General features: G+C 42.3%; 1 protein-coding gene across 2 annotated transcripts in view; it reads left to right on the top strand.

The window, feature by feature from the left end:
- Positions 1-25,629, top strand: part of cep97 (centrosomal protein 97) — a 91,019-nt gene that overhangs the window by 60,057 nt on the left and 5,333 nt on the right. For both annotated transcript variants that reach the window (XM_080203493.1, XM_080203492.1), the window contains 4 exons: positions 727-891; positions 3,611-3,744; positions 13,873-14,656; positions 21,350-21,425. In XM_080203493.1, coding sequence (XP_080059619.1) covers positions 727-891; positions 3,611-3,744; positions 13,873-14,656; positions 21,350-21,425 — 1,159 coding nt within the window. The remainder of the gene's footprint in view (positions 1-726; positions 892-3,610; positions 3,745-13,872; positions 14,657-21,349; positions 21,426-25,629) is intronic.

Below are 25,629 nucleotides of genomic sequence, written 5' to 3'. Positions count from 1 at the left end.
ATTTCCAGGGTTATCCCTACTACCTTTTTTGAACAGCGGTACCACATTTGCTACCCTCCAGTCCCCTGGGACCTCACCTGTGTCCAAAGAAGAGACAAAGATTTGCGCCAGAGGCCCAGCAATTTCATCTTTCACCTCCCTAAGCAGCCTGGGATAAATACCATCAGGCCCCGGAGCTTTATCCGTCCTTACGCTACCTAAACGCTATGTCCTTTTGGACCAAGTAAGTACGGTTAGCCATCAAATATCAAATCATTCTTGGTGAGGGACATTAAATTCCCCCACCCAGAGTACATCCTTCACTCAGTGCTTCCTCCAAGTGAAGTTCAACCTGGAGGAGTACTGATTCATCAGGGAGGGGGACAGAATGTGGTAATCAGCAGGAAATTTCCTTGCCCATCTGTGACCTCCTATGAGTCAAGCATGTATCATATGAAGATGTTCCACAAGCTGCTCTCTCAGTAAAATGCGAGAAGAGGGAAACAATATGCTCTATACCAAAGCTGAAATGATTTCCAATTCCATTAAAATTATATCAGTTCACTGAAAAGGCTGAGTGGACTTGATTGCCATTTCACCCATTGGTCATTTATGATGCTTGGGCTTCAATGGCCCTTTCATTGAGCTAAGCAGGATTCCCCTTTTAAAGGGATGGGTAAACTGTTGGTGCTGCCAACAGCTAACGCATGTACTGTATAACATTGTGAATCTTTTGTTTTGTTTCAGCCTCAAAGCAGAGTGGCTTTACAGTCAAGGGAAAGGCCGATCATTTCGACCTGGTCAGCATGTTCAGCTGGTCCAATATTTGGCCTCAGTTTGTCCTCTCACTTCAACTCCAGCGTTGCAATCTGCAGAGGATGCTAAACTAGAAAAAATTCTAAATAAACAGAGGTAAAAATAAGTACCTAACATGTTTCTTAAATTGATGTACAAAAAATGGATGACAAGACTTTTACATTTTCTCATTTTGTTAGAAGGGGGCTTTTTTCCACACTGAATTTACAAACTTTTTATATAGTGGCCATATTGATTTTTTGTGTGTATGTATAATATCTATATATGCAGACATCGATGTATTCGGGCACACTCACACATATATACATACATGTGCAAACGTATACACAGGTATCCCCCTTGTAATGTGCTTTCTAAAAGTACATTTCCATTTTAGCATGGTTTGTAACTAATCACATTGCTTCCGTTTGTGATTATTGCACATAAGCCAAGAATCACATAACTTTGCTTGTCACCTCTTCCTATCCCCTCCCACTTACCACTTCCCTTGTTCAAAGGCTCAGGAAACAGGCAGCGAGGGAAGAGTGGCATGGGGATTGGAAGCAAACAAGAAAGGTGACGAGGGTGAAGATGTAAAGGAGTCAGGAGAGGGGAGCAATGAGGCAGAGAGAACAAGTGGGTCTGGAGAAAAGAGATGAGTGTGAGGGAATGAAGGGGTTGGAAGAGGAAGGAGTTTGAGAGGACAGAGGGAAGAAGCAAACGATGGTATGAAGGGGTTGGAAAAGGGAAATCACAAGTAGGAGGAGCGAGGGGATCAGGAAAGGGAAATTGGAAATGGGTGGCAGGAAGCATTGAGAAGGAGATAAACAGAATTCAATGCATCCCATTACTAATGAGTAAATCGGGCAGCAGCTTCCGCAGTTAAATGTATAAATCCCTAAGTTGCCATCCTGTTTGACTTGGCTCCACTATCTCACCAATCAATGCAGCATTGAAATCCACGCAAGTCTGTGAAGTTGAGGTACTTGCCCATACATACTCAAAAAAATGTTCAAGATGATGTATTCAAGAGTTCATATTTTTAGTGCTGTGTTAAATCTTACTTGTCACCCAACAACCTCTCTGCAATGGAAGAATTAATTTTAAAGGTCCAGAGTCTCATTCTTCAGAGTTTAAATATTGTTGGGCATTGAAAAAAGCAATATTTTTCTTTATATTTTTATTTTGTCTTCTATCCTAATCCCAACGTTATTTTCCTCTTGCTTCCATTTATGATTTTACAATGAATTAAATAGTCAAATCAATGCTTTCTGTTTAGACTTTGCTAGTTTTTGAGGATTTGTCAATCTGTTTGAAAATTTGCACTGTTGCTTACCCTGCTCATGTGCTACAAATCCCCTGTTGAGGGCAACTTTCAATAATTGAGTGCTCACACAGCAATTTATGGTTGCTCAGGGCTGCTAATGACATAATCTTTCTGCATTCTCCTCCTAATTGCTAATCTGCTGTTTGTCACATCCAACTTGCTTCATGTTGAATGACAGAACCTACTCCCAGCTTAGCCTCCAAATGTTCCCTTAAAAATGTTGCAAAATTTCTGTCCCTTAGCGAATATCCTTAAAACTTTCCTCTTTGTGTAATGCATCCATGAACTCTTTCCCATCGATAGTTCGCATTTGTTTTTGCCTTATGTTTTGTTTCCACCCTATGTTAAGTGCTTTGGGGGGACTTTATTAAGGGTGTGATATTAACTCAAGTTGTTGTGTATCTCAATCATTGTTGCTGGTCTATCCCAATGACTAGGGACAAAATAAAGGGAAGTTTTGTTCACCCTAATTTATTTTCTAGATGTATACTGAGGTAACATTGGCGGGCATGGTCTTACTATGAAAATATTTCTACAGCACATTAACTGGTCGGAATCTTACAAATATGAAAATGCAAGTAACTGCAGTGCTGTTTAAACATTTCTAAAGTTTAGATGGTTTAGAGCTCTAGGTTGCGGAACCAAAGTGGCGGCTGGAGTCATTTTGGTGCATCTGCAAGACTAAGAATATTCCTTGACATGCTGTGCAACTGAATGACATGGACAGATAGTTCATGAAAACTAAGATATCTAAAATGAATTTAATTAAGGTCCATTTTTTATCAAATTGTTGACGCATCTTCTGCTCCTCTCAAATGCAATCTATTGAGATTGCACTGAATATTAAATTAATGCAATTTTAGTATTCTGAATAAAAATAATTTGGCTTGCTTTTCATTGGCATTCTTTTGTGTTATAAATAACTCATTCAGTTCAAGTCTACTGTTACAAAGAAGTAAACCAGTCAGTTTCACTCCCCACCATGATCTCTGCAACACTATTTTCTTCAAGTGCCCACCCGATATCCCTTTACAATCATGGTTCCAGACCATTGCTGCTCACTGCCTTTAAAGAAAAGTTCCTCCTCACATTCCCCCTGCATCTCTTGCCAAAACCTTAGAGCTGTATCCTCTAGTCCTTGTATTATCATATCATTTGAGCAGTTTTTCATTGTCTTATCCGAACCTCTTAATCCTGTGGACCTTTGTCAAATCTCCCTTCAAACTCCTTTGCTCCGAGGAGCACAATCCCAACTTTTTCAATCTAACCTTGTAACCAAAATCCTCTGTCCCTGGAACCATTCTAGTAAATCTGTTCTGCACCCTCAAAGATCCTCACGCCCTTCCTAAAGTTGGTGTAAGAACTGGATGCAATATTCTGGTTGCGGCTTAACTAGAAATTTTATAAAGTTTTAATGTAACTTCCTTTCACTAGAACATACCTCCTCCATTTACAAAGCTCAAGATATCAAGATTTTAGGTGGCTAATTTTGTTTTCCTTTGTCACAAGGCTTCACCAAATGGAGCTGATGGAGAAGCTCCAGGACAGCAGCCATATTCCAGGTTCAAGTCCCATCCAGGAATTGTCGTTTCAGAATGAACGTAGCAGCCCTACTCAAAGTTGCGCTACTCAAAGTGTAAAAGGTAGAAAGAACCCAGGACTTTATAAAATACTGTAGTTGCAAATAACCCGGTGATCTAAAACAATTGATGTATGTTTGAATGAATGGCCCTACAGCTTTATTTGTACCAGAATGTTATCTCTTTGATTTTGTATGTTTAAATTGTCTTAGAACCACCTGTGCATTTTATTTTGAAGCTGTGAATGTTCAGTGCAAACATTGATTTTTTTTTTGAGGAAATCTGTTTGTTGGATGCAGAAACCTGAGCTCTAGGTTGCGGAACCAAAGTGGCGGCTGGAGTCATTTTGGTGCATCTGCAAGACTAAGGCCTGCATGGATAACATATTTAGAGATGTCACACCGTAGCAAGGAAGTATACAGATAGCAGGAAGGGTGACCACCAGAGATTCTATGGGAAACAGGCATAACGGAGGAATCTCTGAGGCTATCTTACTCTCTTGTTAGTTTACCATTTTAGATAGCGGGGAATGAGTTGGTTCCTCAGAGAACTGTAGTAAGAGCCAAGTTTGTGGCACATAGGGTAGCTTTAGCAGCATAGGAGGGGAGGAGGAAGAGTAGAGTTGTTATAGTGGTAGAGGATTTCTTAGTTAGGGAAGCAGACAAGTGTTTCTGCAGTCAGTGATTTCAGGATGGAATGCTCCCTCCCTTGTGCCAGCGTCAAGGGTGTCGTAAAACAGTTGCAGGATATTCTTTTGGGGGAGGGTGAACAGCCCAAGATTGTGATCCACATTGGGGCCAGTGACGTAGGTAGGAAAAGGAGTGAGGTGCTGAAAGCATAGTGTAGGGAATTGGGAAGGAAATTGAAAAGTAAAATCTAAAGAATGGTGATCTTGGGATTATTTCTGGCACCTCTCACTGGTGAGCATAAGTGCGACAGTGCAATTCAACATGGGGCTGGAGAAAAGAAGTGGAGGGAGGGCTTTGGATTTCTGAGGCATTGGGACTGGTCTTAAGGCAGGTGGGACCTGTACAAGAAAGACTTGTTGCATCTTAGCAGGACTGGGACTGACATCTTCACAGGTTTGCTAGTGCTGTTGAAGACAGTTTAAACTAGATTGGGGGGTGGGAGCCCAAGGAGAAATTCAAAATGGAGAGGATGACAAATGGAATTATGATTATTATTGCTGTAACAGAGAGTTAACTTGTAGAAGGTCAGGACATTAATGGGGACGAAATGGAGATGGTCGAGAGGTTCATGTTTAGTGTTCAGCTCACCAACAACACTATAGTTAAGAAAGCCCACCAATGCCTCTACTTTCTCAGAAGACTAAGGAAATTTGGCATGTCAGCTACGACTCACCAACTTTTATAGATACACCTTGGAAAGCATTATTTCTATCTGTATCACAGTTTGGTATGGCTCCTGGTCTGCCCAAAACTGCAAGAAACTACAAAAGGTCATGAATGTAGCCCAATCCATCAATCAAATCAGTCTCCCATCCATTGTCTCTGTCCGTACTTCCCGCTGCCTCAGAAAAGCAGCCAGCATAATTACAGACCCTGCACACCCTGGATGTAGTCTCCTCATCTTCCATTGGGGAAAAAAATACAAAAGTCTGTGGTCACGTAGCAACTGACTCAAAAACAGCTTCTTCCCTGCTGCTTTCAGGCATTTGAATGAACCTACCTTGCACTAAGTTGATTTTTCTCTATAGTCTAGCTATGATTGTAACACTACATTCTGCACTCTCTTGTTTCCTTCACTGTGAAGGGTACGCTTTGTCTGTAAATCATGCAAGAAACAATGCTTTTCACTGTATACAAATACACGTGACAATAATAAATTGAATCAGACTGGGCATTAGGTATTCCAAGATACATAGTGTTTAGAAAAGAAAGTTGGTGGGGGGGGGGAGGGAAACTGATATAGATGGCTAGGGATAATGCAAAGAGATGAGAGGGCTGAGAGTTCCTGGAATGTGTTCAGGATAATTTTCTGCAGCAGCATGTTTCTGGACCAATGAGAAGACTTGCACCATTGAACCTGGTTCTGGGGAATGAGATGGCCCAAGTGGGTCAAATATCAGCAAGAGAACATTTAGGGGATAGTGACTATTGTATAAGGTTTACGTTAACCATGGAAAAAAAATAAGGAACAATCCCAAAAAGGGATAATTAATTGAGAGAAATCCAACTTTGATAAAATGAGAATGCGTCAGAGTCAAGTGTGTTAGAATCAGATGTTGGCAGAAAAGACTAAACAGTGGGCCACCTTCAAAGAAAAAGTATTGCAGCAGTGTCAAGTTATATTCCCTTGAAGGGGCAAAGTAGGACAAATACATCCAGATTGCCCTAAGTAATTAGAACGAAGTGATGCTACAACAGATGTCAGGCAGAAAATGCAATGCAGAATCAAGCTGAATAGGAAAGACCAGAGGGAAGGCAAAAAAACTAATGAGAAAAGCAAGGAAAGAGCATGAAAAGAGGCTGGCAACTGCAGACTAGTCTGTTTGACTTCATTGGTAAGGGAAACTCTGAAGTGGCACTGTGGTTAGCACGGCTGTCTCACAGCATCAGGGACCCAGGTTCGATTCTTGGTTTGGGTCGCTGTTTGTGTGGAGTTTGTACATTCTCCCTGTGTCTGTGTGGGTTTCCTCCCACAGTCCAAAGATGTGCAGATTAGGTGAATTGGCCATGCTAAGTTCTCCCTCAGTGTACCTGAACAGGTGCCGGAGTGTAGCAATTAGGAATTTTCACAGTAACTTCATTTGTGTGAATGTATGCCTATCTGTGACTAATAAATAAACTTTGAAACTCTGTTTCGGGACAAAGTCAATTGTTACTTAAACAAGTGAAAGATAATTTTGAAGTAACAGAGAAGGTTTGATAAGAGCAACGCTGTTGATGTGGGCAATGTTGTTAATGTGGTGTATGTGGATTTTCGAAAGACACTTGATACAGTGCCACACAACAGATTTGGGAGCACAATTTTAATTCATGGAATTAAAGGGAAAATAGGCACTTGGATGAGAAATTGGCTGAGTGGCAGGAAACAGCATGTTGAAAAGACAGTTAATAATGTATTGCATCATCTTGGGCTTAGGGCATTAAGGAAAAGAATAAGGAGGTCATGTTGGACTTGTTTAAGACACGGCATACAGCTCTGGGTGCCATCCTTGAGGAAAGCTATGAAGGCATGGGTGAGAGTACAGAGAAGATTCACAAGAGTGATTTCAGAGCTAAAGAACTGTAGCTATGAGAATAGATTGTAAGGTTTGGGACTGTTTTCCTTAGAGAAAAGAAGGTTGAAAGGAAAGTTGATAGGGGTATTTAAAATCCTCAGAGTTATGGACAAGGTAAATTGTGAGGAAGTGTTCCCACTCGAGAGCATCCAGAACAAAATGGCACAGATTCAAAAGAATTGGTAAAATGTGAGAAAATATTATTTTCACCTGGGAGGTGCTTGAAGTCTGGAACAAATTTCCTGAGGGGTTCAGTCAAAAAGGGATTGGATTGCTATCTGAAAAGAGAGAATGTGCAATGTTGTGGGGATAAGGCAGAGAAATAACACTAGACAGAATGCTCTTTTAGAGAGCTAGTGCAGACTTGATGGGTCAAGTGGCTTGTTTCTGCACTGTAAAGATTCTGTCATTGTGTTTCCAGGCTAATGAATTCTGACTGCATGACTTAAATGGAGAGCGACCCAGTAAAAATGGTCTTTGGTAGGTGACAGACAGGATGCTCATGTCAGGGCAATGGCACATGGAGCCAAGGAACAAATAGCTGGATAGATTTCAATTTGCTTAAAGAGATGAGAAAATAGAGGTAACAGTATATATTTAGATTGAAGGAAAGTTGAATGTGGTATTTCACAAGGGTCAATATTGGGACTCCTATAATTCATGTTAATCTCTTGCACTGACTGTAACAGTATCAAAATTTGGAGATGATACCAAACTGTGGGGAGAGGGGATGGAAATAGCTAAGACCAAAGAAATATCCAATAATAAGACAGTAGAAAATTTGCAGTTAAATGGCAAATGAACTATTAACATGAGTAAATGTGAGGTAGTACATTTGGCAAGGCGAAACAGTAAACAACATCTACACCTCAAAAAGAAGCACTTGATGAGAAGAGCAAAGCGACATAGGATTAAAGATGAACAAATAATTAAGAACAATATCACACAGTAGCAAAGCAGTTTAAAAACAAGCCATCTAATTAAATGGTACAACAAGGAGCTGAATGTGAATAGTTCACTCTCATTTTTATGATTTCTTCTGTGCCACAACAAGGCCTGCTGAGGAGAAGCAGAGTAGAAGCATCAATGAGTGAGAGATGGTGTAGAATGGAGGATTTCAGATTCTGTCAGAAAGGTAGTTTCATAGGCTAGGAAGATTGGATCAATGTGTCTGGATAGAGGCTAAATAGAACAGGAGAGAATTTAAATTAATGGTATAAATTGTGGGACACCTTGGTATATGGGGAGAGGTTAAGAATAAGGATAATGAAGAGCCACAGCAGTCTGAAATGTATTTTCCAAGATGGCTCCTTGACAGTCAACTCTCGAGACAGCTTCTCAAGGCAGTGCAAGACCATTCTTTGCTGTTTCTCCACTTACATTCTTTCTTCCACTGTTTAATTTCTCCTGGCTCAAAGTGAATGTATTTTAGCTTAAATTTCACATTATCTGTAGTTTAAGTAGCTTCTATCCATCAGTGTAAACACACCCACCCCTGACCTTATCACCTGTGCGAATTTGGATCAGGATCTGTATGTTCTTTCTGCTTCAAATTCCTGCCATCTGTGGATATCAAGGCCACACTTGTACATTGGACTTAATTTCTGCCACTTTTGCTATATTTCTCCCATTGTGACTGAGGGATTTCTATTTTCTTCTGTGTTTTTTCAACTTCATTTTGATCCTGGCTGGAAACCTATTCATGATGCCAGCATTGGATTGGGGTAAACACAGTAAGAAGTCTCACAACACCAGGTTGAAGTCCAACTGGTTTATTTGTAGCAAATGCCACTAGCTTTTGGAACCCCCACCCACCTGACGAAGCAACCGCGAGTTCCGAAAGCTAGTGGCATTTGCTACAAATAACTTTAAGTTGGTGCTGTGAGACTTCTTACTGTGGAAACCTATTCACCAATGTTGAAATATAAATCTATGCTGCTTCTGGATTTTATGACTAAAATGTTGCTGCCATTTTCTGTCTTGCAACTAATTTTGTACACCTCCTGGATCTTCTTTCCCACAGAAATATCTGTGTGTCCTTTGATAATCTACCTCAAATGGCTTCTGGATTTCATTCACCATAACTGTTTCCAAACTTTGACAACAATTTTCAGTGCTCCATGCTAACTTCACACCACCAATATAATGCTATCCTACCACCACAACTCTGACTTTAACTTTGAGCTCCATCCTAATATCTCCTTTATCAGGTTCCTATTTATTATTAGGTTTCTATGCATCTTAATAACTGCTATGTAACTGGATCTCTCTAACTTGTGTTTTCCCTGTTCTAATCATGTGTACCTTTTGGCTTCTGTTCTGTCACTTGACTTCCCCATCCTAACCCTGAACTTTCATCTTTCTCTAGTTTGACTTGTATCTCTGCACATGCCCTCTCTGAGTTGACCTTGTCCATAAGACTACTACTTCACACAGCTCCATATCCACTAAACTGTTCACCAGCCAGCATCCATTTCTGGTCCTCGTGTTCGCTTATATTGTTAACAGTTCTGTCTCCCAGGTACTGTCCCTTCTCTTATTAAATCTGCTTCCCCTCTCAAAAAAAACCCCTTACCTCACTGGCCTTGCAAACCGTCACCCATCGCCTCTTCCCTCTCCTCTTCGAAGTCCTTGAATGAGTTGTTGCCATGCTCATCTTTCCCGGAATTCCATGTTTAAATGCCAAAATCAGGCCTCCTGTTTCTGTGTTAACTGATGACATTGAGCTTTACCTCACCATCACTTGTCAACTTTTCCACAATTGCTAAAGTATCAAACGTTTACTAACGGGTGAGAGAAATTTTCTCCAATTAAACATTGACAAAACCAAGCCGTTGTCTTTGGCTCCCACAACATGAATTTGGATAACTACAAGCGCTAATTGGAATGTCGGAATATGCGATGTATCTTTGACAGAAATCTTGAGCATGAGATTTCTAGGTAATTTAGGTTTGCAGCTGTGATAATGGGAGATTTTTCAGTTTTCTGTGGTAGTTTAAAACAAAATGGGAGGTATTTCTGGAGTGCCTCCAGGATTGTTTTCTTAATCAATATGTTGCATATATAATTTATTTTTACTGTTCAGTTGTCTACATAAAATTATAGTACCCTATCATTCCTTAACCCAGACCATTTAAGCAGTGCCATCATGAATGAAAAGCTATTCTTTCTAAAGCTTTAATTATGTTTTTAATTAACAAGTCTACTACTTCCTTTTTCTAGCTTCATGTAAAGATTTCAGAGTCAGGAATGTTCAGTTCTCAGACTTGCTGTGACTGTCTTCAAAACTATATCATCATATCCAATTATTTTAATGAATGTCTCTCGTTCCTCATCTTAATTTGTAATGTTTTGCACAATCAAATTTGAACCTTGTATGTTAGCAAGAATGTTGTTGCGTATGAGGGGAAAAGCGTACTGAGAGAACAGTGTTTTGATGGGAGTTGCTGAAGATTTTGCAAAGTGGAGGGTGGGAAGTCAACCAGCAGAGCACTGGAATAGTCAAAATTGGAAGTGACAAAGGGATTCAGCAGCAGATGAGTAGACATGTGAATGGAGGCAGGTGGCGTTAAGAGTGGAAGTAGTTAGTCTTCGTGATTGAAGGTTAGAAACTCAGATTTGGGTTCATTAGGAAATAGAGAACCATCTGATTCAATGGAGATGGTTGCTGGAGAATGGGATAGAAAATAAGGAGCAGGGTGCAGAATTTGTGACCGGCCAAAGATGGCCTGTTAACAGTTTCTGATATTTAACCAGAGGTAATTGAAGCTCCTCCATTATTGGAGGTCGAGGTAAACTGAAGTAGTGGAATGATTGAGAGCTATAATGGTGAAGTGCATCAGCATATGCAAAGTGACCCCATCCATGTCTTTGCTGATCTTGTCGAGGAGCATTATTTATCTAAGGAAGATAATAGGGCCAAGAATAATTTCTTGGAGACACCAGAATTAATGGTACAGGTATAGTAAGAGAAGAAAATACACCAACTCTGGGTAGCTGACAGTGAAATCAAATGAGGATGTTTCTTTAGAGCTGATCAATGGAAGATGAATATTGGAGGAGGATGGAATTATTGACTATGTTGAAAGCCCCAGAGTGGTGGAAGAAATAGTGCAACATCGTCACAGAGGATTTGTTTTGTGTCTTTGATTAGGACTGTTTCAGTGTGGGGGAAAGTAAAATCATGATTGTTGGGATTCAGGTGTGGAGTTATGGGAAAAATGAGCATGATTTTGACAACATGAACAGGCCTTCAGAGGGAAAAGGGGAGGTTGACAAAGATATGATAGAAGTAGAAGATTGTTTTTAGATGGGAGGGCAATTTTGTATGTTGTATATATGAATTGTGAAGGCATTTGGTAATGTGCCGCATAATTCTAAAGCAGGAAATAAATGAAGAATGCAAAAATGTAATGAAGGATATATAATTGATGACAAGAGTATGACGTTTCTCATAGGACATGGAAAGGATGACTGCTGTCCACCTGATGTTCAGTTGTTTGATGTCAAGCAGGCACCATGACAACAAAGAGAAGTTCACATGGTTGAGTGAAGTTGCAGAGATAGAGCTCAGTTTTCATGTGGAAGTTGTGTTTAGGGCTGCCATTAAAGGGCAACTTGCAACTGAAGGGAACCAGGGAGTTGAGGGTGAATACTTGAACTCTGGAAGTTACATACAGTAGCTAAAGGAGCAGGCATTACTGGAGCTATGTTAGGTCTTTTGGGGCACGTAGAAAAGAAGTACCCATAGGCAGTCTCACCTAGATATTGCAAAGTAATAGAAGAATTTGACTCTTGTCAGATGATTTTATCTACTTATTCAGTCAACTATATATACAATTTCTAGTCCGTACACTGAAATGAAAATGAAACCTCTCTGTTTAAGACTGTAACAATATTTTCTTCTTTTGGGGTGTGAGTTGGCAAGGCTAGCATTTATTGCCCTTGAGCAGCTGCTAATGAGCCACCTTGAATGATTGCTGTCCATGTGATGTTAGTACACCCACAAGGTATAGGAGTCGAATTTGGCCATTCGCCCATCGACTCTGTTCTGCCATTCAATCATGGCTGATAAGTTTCTCAACCCCACCTTTCTCCCACCTTTTTCCCCATGATCTTTGATCCCTAGTCCCGCTAGGGAGGGAATTCCAGATTTTGGGTCCAGCGATGGTGAAGAAGTAGCAATGTAGTTCCAAAGTAGAATGGTATCGGACTTCACAGAGTAACGGAATCACAGAATGCTGCAGTGCAGAAGAGGCCCTTTTGGCCCATTGATTCAGCACCGACGCATGAAATTTCCTGACCTGCCCACCCAATCCCACTTGCCAGCCCTTGGCCCGTAGCCTTGAATGTTATGGCATGCTAAGTACTCATCCAGGTACTTTTTAAAGGATGTGAGGCATCCCACCTCCACCACCCTCCCAGGTAGTGCATCCCAGACCATCATCACCCTCTGAGTAAAAAAGGTCTTTCCTCAACTCCCCCTTATATCTCCCACTCCTCACTTTTAACTTGTGTCCCCTCGTAACTGAGTGGAACAGCTGCTCCCTATCCATCCTGTCCATGCCCCTCATAATCTTGAACACCTCAATCAGATCACCCCTCAGTCTTCTCTGTTCCAATGAAAATAACCCAAACCTATCCAACCTCTCTTAACTTAAATGTTCCATCCCAAGCAGCATCCTGGTAAATCTCCTCTCTATGGACAAACACACCAAGGTCCCTTTGTTCTTCAGAACTTCCCAATTCAGACCTTTCATAGTATACTTCCTTGTCAAATTACTCCTTCCAAAGTACATCACCTCACACTTTTCAGGGTTAAACTCCGTCTGCCACTTATCCACCCATTTGATCATCTAGTTCATATCTTCCTGTAACCCAAGACACACAACCTCACTGTTAACCTGCTGGTTAATCTTTGAGTCATTGGCAAACTTATTGATCCTACCCCCCACATTGTCATCTATGTCATTTATATAAATGTCAAACAAATGACAATGTGGGGAGTAGGATCAATAAGTTTGCCGATAACTCAAAGATTAGCCAGCAGGTTAATAGTGAGGTTGTGTGTCTTGGGTCTTTTGTTCGACATTTATATAAATGACATAGAAGAAGGCCCATCATGGATCCCTGTCGTACGTCACTAGCCTCTAGTCACTAAAGCACTTGGAAAAGGAACCGGAGACAGTGGTGTTACCATGCACCTACTGCCTTTGTTCTTCCAGGTGATAAGAGGTTGTAGGTTCAGAAGATGCTGTCGAGGGAGGCTTGGTGAATGCTTTCTATGGTACATCTGTAAAAGTTGGTGAGAGTCATAGCTGACATGCCAAATTTCCTTATTCTTCTGAGAAAATAGAGGTTTACTTAACTATAGTGTCGGCATGCGGGACCAGGACAGATTGTTGGTGATCTAGACACTTGAAGCTCTCGATCCTTTCGACTTCGTTCCTGTTGATGTAGACTAGGGCATGTTCTCCATTATGCTTCCTAAAATCGATGACAATCTCCTTCGTTCTGTTGACGTTGAAGAAGAGATTATTGTTGCTGCACCAGTTCACCAGGTTCTCTATCTCATTCTTGTACTCTGTCTCTTCATTGTTTGAGATCTGACCCACTACAGTGTGTCATCAGCAAACTTGAAAATCCAAATTGAAGGGGAATTTGGTCGCTTAGTCATTGGTGTATGTGCAATATAGTAGGGGGCTGAGAACACAGCCTTGTGAGGCACCCATGTTGAGGATGATCTTGGAGGAGGCGTTGTTGCCTATCCTTACTGATTGTGATCTGTGAGTTAGGAAGTTCAGGATCCAGCCACAGAGGGAGATGCTGAGGCCCAGGCTATGGAATTTGTCCGGTACCCCATCTGGACCAGTTGCTTTCCATAATTACATGAACAACTATGCTTTCATGCTACAAAGCTAAAACATTTTCTCTTTGTTGTATTGTAGAACGTGTAATTCGAATTAACTCATGGGTTGGAACGAGTGGCCATGGAGACCATTGCCATGCAGTCGAGCAGTTTTCACCAGTTCTTGGACAGACTCCAGGGTATTGTCAAAGTGAGCTCCTCTTGGAGGATGTTCAGACTGATGAAGACAAATTGAATTGTAGTCTTCTCTCTTCAGAGTCTATGTTTATGCCTGTAACCACTGCAATGTCCCCTCTTTCATCTCCCCATGATCTGGGGCTTCCTGGAGATATTCTGGCTCCAGAAGATGAGGCCACATCACCATTGCATTTGAAAACTGAGAATAAACATGAGGATAGCGATGTCCAAAAACATCAGAGGGCTACAAGAGGAACAGAAGAGTATGGAGCTTGGGAGGAAAAAGCTAGTGAGAAAAGTAAAGAAATGAGCGGCAACAAATTTTTCCATGTATCCAGTCCAGTGCAATCTTGTGTCAGCTTCACTCCAAGTACAAGCCCAGAGTCAACTGCATTAATAAAAAAGCATCATTTGCTGGATAACAGATTGCCTAAATGGGCACCAATAGAAACCAACCAGAATATGGTGGGAGAAGACTCAAAACCAGATAAATCTGGTACACCTATGATACTTAATCCAGATCCAGAATTTCTGAATAGAATGATTAAAGCAGCCGTTAAGATTCAAGCGTACTGGCGAGGGTTCTACACCAGGAACTGGAATCAAAAGGCAAAAGAAATACGTTGCGAAATTCGGCTACGTAGGATGCAAGAACATGTAGAATACTTGACTGAAGAAGTAATCAGGTGACTTACTTGAGAGAGGTGTTCTTTTATCCTTCAATTAATCCATATTGCATTTGAGATAAGTATGTTCCACTTAAAGAGTGAAAATCCAAAGTCCAGTACCAGACTAATAACTAAATATTTGGTTATTCACAATGCTCTCTATAGTCTGTAAATAATGAACAGAAATAGGCTTATTAGCCCACTGAAACTGCACAGAAAGAGCATATCTGATATGTGATCTAACTCCATATTATCACCCTTTCCCATATCCCTTAATACCTGTTTAACAAAAAGTTTTAAAGTTAATTTATTAGTGTCACTAATAGGCTTGCATTATGATTACAATGAAGTTACTTTGAAAATCCCGAGTCACCACACTCCGTGCCTGTTTGGGTACACTGAGGGAGAATTTAGCATGGCCAATGCACCTAATCAGCAAGTCTAAAGGACTGAGGGAGGAAACCGGAGCGCCTGGAGGAAACCCATATAGACACTGGAAGAATGTGCAGACTCTGCATAGTCAGTGACCCAAGCTGGGAATCAAAACAAGGTCCCTGGTGCTATGAGGCAGCAGTGCTAACCACTGTGCCACCCTATAACTATCAATCTCAGATTCAAAGCTGAGAATTACTCAAGCACAAATTGCCATTTGCAGATAAGACTTCCAAATTTTGCAAGTGGATATATTTCCTAATTTCATTCCGAAAGTCTGGCTCTATTTTTCAATACTATATCTCCTTGACCTAAGTTCCTCAACTAGCAAGAATACTTAATGAATGTACAAATTAGGAAGAAGAGTAGGCCACTTGGTCCCACCCTCAAGCATGCTCTGCTGTTTAGAAGGATCACGACTGATTTTTTTTTCACCTCCTTGCCCACCCAAATAACCTTTCACTCTCTTGCTTATCAAAAATCTGTCTTGATCTACCTTAAAAATACTCAGACACTGCTTCCATAACCTAAGAAACATTAAGGTAGATAAGTCCCCAGGGCCTGTTGGGATGTTCCCCAGAATCCTGAGAGAGGCAAGGGAAGAAATTGCTGGGACCTTGAGAGAAATCTTTGTGTTCTCACTGGCTACAGGGAAGGTACACACAGTAAGAAGCCCGACAACACCAGGTTTAAGTCCAACCGATTTATTTGATAATAAACTCACAAGTTTTTGGGGTTTCCCCCTTCGTCAGGTGAATGAAGAGTTCTGGTCTCAGACAGAACATACATCTCCATTCACCTGATGAAGGGAGAAACCCCGAAAGCTTGAGAGTCTACTATCAAATAAATCAGTTGGATTTAAACCTGGTGTTGTCAGACTTCTTACTGTGTTTACCCCAGTCCAACACCGGCATCTCCACATCATGACTACAGGGGAGGTCCCAAAGGATTGGAGAATAGCCAGTGTTGTTCCTTTGTTTAGAGCATAGAGTAGAACATTACAGCACAGTACAGGCCCTTCAGCCTTCGATGTTGCGCCGACCAGTGAAACCAATCTAATGACCCTCTAACCTAAACTATTCCAATGTTATCCATATGCCTATTCACTGACCATTTGAACGCCCCTAAAGTTGGCGAGTCCACAACTGCTGCAGGCAGGGCATTCCACGACCTTACTATCCTCTGAGTAAAGAACCTACCTCTGACATCCGTCCTATAATTACCACACCCTAATTTAAAGCTATGTCCCCTCGTGTTAGACATCACCATCTGAGGAAAAAGGCTCTCACTATCCACTCTATCTAACCCACTGATCATCTTGTATGCCTCAATTAGGTCACCTCTTAACCTTCTTCTCTCTAATGAAAATAACCTCATGTCCCTCAGCCTTTCCTCATAAGACCTTCCCACCATACCAGGCAACATCCTGGTAAACCTCCTCTGCACCCTTTCCAATGCCTCCACATCCTCCTTATAATGCGGCGATCAGAACTGTACGCAATACTCTTAAGTGTGGCCGCACCAGAGTTTTGTACAGTTGCAACATGACCTCATGGCTCCGAAATTCAGTCCCTCTACCAATAAAAGCTAATACACTGTATGCCATCTTAACAACCTTATCAACCCAGGTGCCAACTTTCAGGGATCTATGCACATATATACCAAGATCTCTCTGCTCGTCGACACTACCAAGAGTCCTTCCATTAGCCCTATATTCTGTACTCCTGTTACTCTTACCAAAGTGAATCACCTCACACTTTTCCGCATTAAACTCCATTTGCCACCTCTCAGCCCAGATCTGCAGCTTATCTATGCCCCTCTGCAAACTGTAACATCCATCCTCACTGTCTACAACTCCTCCGACTTTGGTGTCGTCAGCAAATTTACGAACCCATCCTTCTACACCCTCATCTAGGTCACTTGTAAAAATGACAAACAGCAGTGGCCCCAAAACAGATCCCTGAGGTACACCACTTGTAACTGAACTCCAGGTTGAATATTTCCCATCAACCACCACCCTCTGTCTTCTATCAGCTGCCAATGCCTGATCTAAACTGCTAAATCACCCTCAATCCCATGCATCTGCATTTTCTGCACTAGCCTACCACGGAGAACCTTATCAAATGCTTTGCTAAAATCCATATACACCACGTCAACTGCCTTACCCTTATCCACCTCTTTGGGCACCTGTTCAAAAAACTCGATAAGGGTTGTGCGGCACGACCTATCCTTCTCAAAACCGTGTTGACTACCCCTAATCAATTTATTTCTCTCTAGATGATTATAAATCCTATCCCTTATAATTCTTTCCAAAATTTTGCCCACAACAGAAGTAAGGCTCACTGGTCTATAATTCCCAGGATGGTCTCTACTCCCCTTCTTGAACAAAGGGACAACATTTGCTATCCTCCAGTCTTCCGGCACTATACCTGTAGCCAATGACGACATGAAGATCAAAGCCAAAGGCTCTGCAATCTCCTCCCTAGCTTCCCAGAGAATCCTAGGGTAAATCCCATCCAGCCCAGGGGACTTATCTATTTTCATACTCTCAAGAATTGCTAACACCACCTCCTTATGTACCTCAATCCCGTCTAGCCTAAAAGCCTGTATCTCAGTATTCTCCTCGACTACGTTGACTTTTCCCTGCGTGAATACTGATGAAAAATATTCATTTAGTGCCTCTCCTATCTCTTCAGGCTCCACGCACAACTTCCCACTACTGTCTCTGACTGGCCCTAATCTTGCCCTAACCAATCTTTTATTCTTGACATACCTATAGAAAGCCTTAGGGTTCTCCTTGATCCTATCTGCCAAAGTCTTCTCATGTCCTTTTCTAGGTCTTAACACTCGCTTTAGCTCCTTCCTGGCTAATTTGTAACTCTCCAGTGCCCTAAGTGAGCCTTCATGTCTCATTTTTACATAAGCCTCCTTCTTCCTCTTCACCAGAGATTCAACTTCTTTAGTACACCACGGTTCCCTCACTCGACCACTTCCTCCCTGCCTGACAGGTACATATTTATCAAGGACTCGCAGTAGCTGCTCCTTGAATAAACTCCACATTTCAGTTGTTCCCATTCCGTGCAGTTTCCTACTCCAACCTATGTATCCTAAATCTTGCCTAATAGCCTCATAATTACCTTTCCCCCAGCTATAACTTTTGCCCTTTGGTATATACCTATCCCTTTCCATCACTAAGGTAAACGTAACCGAATTGTCGTCACTATCACCAAAGTGCTCACCTACCTCCAAGTCTAACACTTGGTCTGGTTCATTACCCAGTACCAAGTCCAATGTAGCTTCACCTCTTGACCTATCTACATACTGTGTCAGGAAACCTTCCTGCCCACATGGGACAAAAACTGACCCCTCTAACGTGCTTGAACTATAGCTTTTCCAATCGATATTTGTAAAGTTAAAGTCCCCCATAACAACTACCCTGTTATTTTCGCACATGTCCAGGATCATCTTTGCAATCCTTTCCTCTACATCTCTGGAACTTTTTGGAGGCCTATAAAAAAAAAACTCCCAGCAGGGTGACCTCTCCTTTCTTGTTTCTAATCTCAGCCCACACTACCTCAATAGACAGGTCCACATCAAACATCCTTTCTGCCACCATAATACAGTCCTTGACTAACAATGCCACGCCTCCCCCTTGTCTACCACCTTCTCTGCTCTGACTGAAACATCTGAACCCCAGAACCTGCAACAACCTGCTCTATCCATGTCTCTGAAATGGCCACAATATCGAAGTCCCACGCACCAATCCAGGCTGCAAGTTCATCCACCTTATTGCGTATGCTCCTTGCATTAAAGTATACACACTTCAAACCACCCTCCACCTGATAATACTCTGCTGTGACCTAGAAACCTTATCCATGACCTCCCTATTCTCATCCTCCTGTACATTGGAGCTACAATTCAGGTTCCCATCCCCCCTCTGAATCAGTTTAAACCCCCCCCAGTTTAAGAAGGGTAGCAAGAATAACCCAGGTAATTACAGGCCAGTGAGCCTTATATCAGTGGTAGGGAAATTATTGGAAAGGATTATTCAAAGAACAACACAGCACGGGAAACAGGCCCTTCGGCCCAACGAGCCCACGCCGCCATTTTAACATTGTGAGTGCCCTCCTCTACCTATGACCTTTGTCTATGCCTATTGGGAAGATTGAGGGAAGACTAATTTAGGGACAATTTGTTACACCAATCAGCCTAAGAGCACGTTTTTGGGGTGTGGGAGGAAACTGGAGCACCCGGAGAAAATCCGCGCAATCGTGGGGAGAATGTGCAAACTCCCACAGACACTGGCCCAAATCCATGTATCTGCACAGCAAACAGTGATAGTCACTGAGCTGTCATGTTGCCCGTCAGATGGTCCAGTTTAAGCGTACACTAACGACGTGAAGCACTAGGCAACTCTTGAAGCAACATCCAAGAGCAGCCCTCACACGACCCACCGCGTGAATGCCCCTTGTTGGACAACAAGGCTGACCAAATCACCTGTGAAGTAAAAGAAAAGACATCAATAAACATGCACAACTTAGACATTTATGGAATCCCCAGTTATTCGAGACAGGGTTTATTCCCACTTGGAAATAATTGGAGGTATTAGTGAGAGGCAACATGGTTTTGTGAAGGCGAGGTTGTGTCATGAACTTGATCAAGTTTTTCAAGGAAGTGATGAAGGTGATTGATAAGGGTAGGGCAGTGAATGTTGTCTACATGGATTTCAGAAAGGCCTTTGACAAGGTCCCTCATGGTAGACTGGTGCAGAAAGTAAGTCGCATGGGATCAGAAGTGAGCTGGCAAGGTGGCTCGGTCAAAGAAGACAGAGTAGCAGTGGAAGGGTGAGTTTCTGAATGGAGGGCTTTGACAACTCCTCCACTTATTCTCCAATTCTCAGGGATCAGTGCTGAGACCTTTTGCTGTTTGTAATATATATAAATGATTTGGAGGAAAATGTAACTGGATTGATCAGTAAGTTTGCGGACGACATAAAGGTTGGTGGATTTGCAGGTGGCGATGAGAACCATCAGAGGATATAACAGAATATAGATCAGTTGGAGACTTGGGCGGTGAGATGGCAGATGGAGTTTAATCCGGACAAATGTGAAGTAATGCATTTTGGAAGGCCTAATTCAGATAGGAAATATACAGTAAATGGCAGAACCCTTAAGAGTATTGATAGGCAAAGGGATTTAGATGTACAGATACACAGATGACAAAGTGGCAATGCAGATGGAGAAGGTAGTCAAGAAGGCATACAGCATGCTTGCCTTCATCAGCCAGGGTATTGATTTTAAAAATTGGCAAATCATGTTGACGCTTTATAGAACCTTAGTTAGGCCACACTTGGAATATAGTGTTCAATTTTGGTCTTCGCACTACCAGAAGGATGTGGAGGCTTGAGAGGGTGCAGAAAAGATTTACCAGGATGTTGTCTGGTATGGAGAGCATTAGCTATGAGAAGAGGCTGGAGAAACTTGGTTTGTTTTCACTGGAGTGACGGAGGTTGAAGAGAGACTTAATAGAAGTCTACAAGATTGAGAGGCATGGACAGAGTGGATAGTCAGAAGCTTTTTCCCCAGAGTGGAACAGTCAATTACTAGGGGGCATAGGTTTAAGATACGAGGGGCAAGGTTTAAAGGAGATGTACAGGGCAGATTTTTTTATACAGAGAGTAGTGGGTGCCTGGAACTTGTTGCTGGGGAAGGTAGTGGAAGTGGATATGGTAGTGATTTTTAAGGGGCGTCTTGACAAGTACATGAATGGGATGGGAATAGAGGGATGTGGTCCCTGGAAGGGTAGGGGGTTTTAGTTAAGTCGGGCAGTACGGTGGTGCAGGCTTAGAGGACCAAAGAACCCCCTGCCCCCGCCCCCGCCCAAAGCCTCTCTTCCACCTCAGCAGACTCCAACACACCACTTCATGCATTCACATACATGTGTGGTAACTCTAATTTAGACTTCATTACTTTTTCTCTTATTCTGAAACCACCTAATAACTTACTATTTCTACTTACTCTGCTATTTAATATGGAACTATTCCGTTCTCTATCACTGTCTAATATTCTGACTTAATGTACTTTATTCCTCTTTTCTACTTCTATATGCTGGTACCCATACCCACCCCCCTCCTCCCGAATTTAATTTAAACTGCCCCAACTATCAGTGAGCGAGGACACAGGCACAGTCCTGTTAAGGTGCAACCTGTCCTTTTTAAATAGGTACTTTCCCTTAAATGTTTTAATCTTTTCATTTTGTCCTATGTTTGGATCTTTGTAGATGGAGGAAAGAATGTGAAAAAGAACGCATTCAAAGGATGGTGCAAGAAGAGGCTGTAAAGTTTTTATGGGACCAGGTAACTTTTTGTGCTTGTGTTCTAATGAGTTGATTATAGAACATTATAGCGCAGTACAGGCCCTTCGGCCCTCGATGTTGCGCCGACCAGTGGAACCAATCTAATGACCCTCTAACCTAAACTATTCCAATGTTATCCATATGCCTATCCACTGACCATTTGAATGCTGTTAAAGTTGGCGAGTCCACAACTGCTGCAGGCAGGGCATTCCACGACCTTACTACCCTCTGAGTAAAGAACCTATCTCTGACATCCGTCCTATAATTACCACCCCTTAATTTAAAGCTGTGTCCCCTTGTGTTAGCCATCACCATCCGAGGTAAAAGGCTCTCACTGTCCACCCTATCCAATCCTTTGATCATCTTGTGTGCCTCAATCAGGTCACCTCGTAACCTTCTTCTTTCCAATGAAAATAACCTCAAGTCCCTCAGCCTTTCCTCATAAGACCTTCCCACCATTCCAGGCAACATCCTGGTAAACCTCCTCTGCACCCTTTCCAATGCCTCCACATCCTCCATATAATGCGGTGACCAGAACTGTATGCAATGCTGCAAGTGTGGCCGCACCAGAGTTTTGTACAGTTGTAACATGACCTCACGGCTCCGAAATTCAATCCCTCTACCAATAAAAGCTAACACACCGTACGCCTTCTTAACAACCTTATCAACCTGGGTGCCAACTTTCAGGGAGCTATGCACATGTATCCCGAGATCTCTCTGCTCGTCAACACTACTAAGAGTCCTTCCATTAGCCCTATATTCTGCACTCCTGTTATTCTTACCAAAGTGAATCACCTCACACTTTTCCGTATTAAACTCCATCCGCCACCTCTTGGCCCAGCTCTGCAGCTTATCACGGAAGTAAATAGATCTATTCCCATTATCAAGTAGGTAATGATCTTATTGAATGGTGGGGCAGGCTCGAAGGGCTAGATGGCCTACTCCTGCTCCTATTTCTTATGTTCTTACGTTCTAAGTATGTGTTTTTGAAATTGAGAATTGTTTGTCAAGGGCTATGGCACATTATACATCACACCGAATGTGTAAAGAATAGAATAGGGAGTTTATAGCAGCCATAATCAAAATAGTAGCAATAAAATAGAAGTTTTGACTTAGAACATAGAACATTACAGCGCAGAACAGGCCCTTCGGCCCACGATGTTGCGCCGACCAGTTAAAAAGCAATGACCCTCTAACCTAAACAAACCCTTTCCATCCATAAACCTATCCACGGATCTCTTAAACGCCCCCAAACTAGGCGCATTTACAACTGCAGCAGGCAGGGCATTCCAATCCCTCACCATCCTCTGGGTAAAGAACCTACCCCTGACATCCGTCCTATAACTACCACCCCTTAATTTAAAGCTATGCCCCCTCGAGCTAGCTTTCTCCATCCGAGGAAAAAGGCTATCACTGTCCACCCTATCTAAACCTCTAATCATATGTTTCAATAAGATCCCCTCTTAGCCGCCTTATTTCTAACGAAAACAACCTCAAATCCCTCAGTCTCTCCTCATAGGACCTCCCATCCATACCAGGCAACATCCTGGTAAACCTCCTCTGCACCCTCTCCAAAGCCTCCACATCCTTCCTATAATGTGGGGACCAGAACTGCACACAATACTCCAAGTGCGGCCGCACCAGAGTTTTGTACAGTTGCAACATGACGCTGCGGCTCCTAAATTCAATCCCCCTACCAATAAACGCCAAGACACTGTATGCCTTCCTAACAACCCTATCTACTTGATTCCCAACTTTCAGGGATCTATGTACACATGCTCCTAGATCCCTCTGTTCATCCACACTATTCAGAGTCCTACCGTTAGCCCTATACTCTACACATCTGTTATTCCTGCCAAAGTGAATTACCTCACACTTTTCCACATTAAACTCCATCCTCCACCTTTCGGCCCAGCTCTGCAACTTGTCCAAGTCTCCCTGTAAACTAAGACACCCTTCCTCACTATCTACCACACCTCCAACTTTGGTGTCATCAGCAAATTTACTAATCCACCCAACTATACTCTCATCCAGATCATTTATAAAAATTACAAACAGCAGTGGCCCCAAAACAGATCCCTGAGGCACACCACTCGTAACTGAACTCCATGACGAATACTTACCAATATTAATGCTTCATTGAGAAAAGATCCATCTAGTATTGAAACTTGTGATAAAAACATACCTTGAAACAAAATTGTGAATTATTTTGTTTGAATAGAGGCACAAAAAGCAACAATATAAATATATCATTACAGTCTGAATTGCACCCACAAGCCCTGATCCAATTATTCTCCAGCACAGTTTGACCTGAACACTATGCCTGATTGTTGACTCCCATGTATTAGTTCAGCTAGAAGTCCTTGTAAAACCCTGGTCCGTATGGTTCAAAGGCTGACCATATTGATATAGGATCTTTTTGAGTCATGTTCACCGACAACCATGCTCCATCTGAAGTCCTTGGACATAGCTATCATCAACAAGGTGCACGTCCATGAACACTCTTGCACAGAATCTCCAGAGGCTCCCTTCTCCAAACCCTTTAAACATTGTCAACACTAAAACAACAGCAGTGTTTTGACCAATTCATAATCCATTGCCCTTCCTGTCCAATTTTATAACACTATACTGCTGGGTAAGTCAGTGATAGACTGGTGATTGGGCACGAGTGGCCCTCCATCATCTCAGCGGGCTGCAAGATTGAAGTTGAGTTTGTACACAAACATGACCCCATGAATAAAATTACGTACATTTAATATACTCTAAATATTTCATAATGAGTTATAGAAAATGCTTAGTCATTTATAAGTTAGTAAAAGTATAGCAGAGCATTTAGAAAGCAGTGGCAGGATCAGACTGAGTCAGCATGGATTTATGAAGGAGAAATCATGCTTGACAAATCTGTTGGAATTCTTTGAAGATGTAACTGGTAGAGTTGACAAGGGGGAGCCAGTTGATGTCATATATCTGGACTTTCAGAAAATATTTGAAGTCCCGCATAAGAGATTATCACGCAAGATTAAAGCGCATGGGATTGGGGCAAGTGTATTGAAATGGATAGAAAACTGGTTGACAGAAAAGACACAGAGTAGGAATTAATGGGTGCTTTTCAATTTGGCAGGCTGTAACCAGTGGGACACCACGGGGATCGGTGCTGGAAGCCCAGCTATTCACTATGCATTAATGATTTGGATGAGGGAACAAAATGTATCATCTCAAGGTTTGCAGATGATAGCAAACTGGGTGGGAGGGTAAACTGTGACGAGGATGCAGAGATCCTTCAGAATAATCTGGACAGGTTGGGTGAGTGGGCTGATCAATGGCAGATGCACTATAATTTGAGGTAAATGTGAGGTTATTCACTTTGGAAGCAAAAACAAGAAGGCAGCTTACTACCTGAATGGCTGTAAATTGGGAGAGGGGATTGTGCAGTGGGACCTGGGTGTCCTTATGCATCAGTTACTGATGTTAAGCATGCAGGTGCAGCAGATGGTAAAGAAGGCAAATGGTTTGTTGGCTTTCATTGCAAGAGTTTTTGAGTACAGGAGCAGGCTTGTGTTGTTGCAACTGTGCAAGATCTTGGTGAGACCATGCCAAGAGTATTGTGTACATTTTTTGGTCTCCTTTTCTGAGGAAGAATGGTCTTGCTCTTGGGATTGCAGCAAAGGTTCACAAGGCTGATTCTGGGTATAGTGGGACTGATGTATGAGGAGAGATTGAATAGGTTAGGATTGTTTTCACTGGAGTCCAGACAAATAAGGGGGGATCTCATAGAGACTTATAAAAGTCTAACAGGACTAGACTGGGTAGATGCAGGGATGATGTTCTGATGGTGGGGGAGTCCAGAACCAGGGTCACAGTCTGTGGGCAGCACGGTGGCAGTGGTTAGCACTGCTATCTCACAGCACAGAGACCTGGATTCAATTCCTGGCTGGAGTCACTGTCTGTGTGGAGTTAGCACACTGTCCACATGTCTGCATGATTTCCTCTGGGTCTCCAGTTCCCTCCCACAGTCCAAAGGTGTGTGGGTTAGACTGATTGGCCATGTTAAATTGCCCCTTAGTATTAGGGGGACTAGCTAGGGTAAATGCATGGGTGTATGGGAATAGCGCCTGGGTGGGATTGTGATTGGTGCAGATTCGATGGGCCAAATGGCCTCCTTCTGCACAGTAGGATTTGATCCTATTCTATTTAGGACGGAGGTG

This window comes from Carcharhinus amblyrhynchos, chromosome 15 (assembly GCF_965287045.1).
Source record: "Carcharhinus amblyrhynchos chromosome 15, sCarAmb.v2.hapA, whole genome shotgun sequence".
Lineage (NCBI taxonomy): Eukaryota > Metazoa > Chordata > Chondrichthyes > Carcharhiniformes > Carcharhinidae > Carcharhinus > Carcharhinus amblyrhynchos.
Note: the sequence above shows the minus strand (reverse complement) of the source record. Positions and strands in the feature narration are given on the sequence as shown.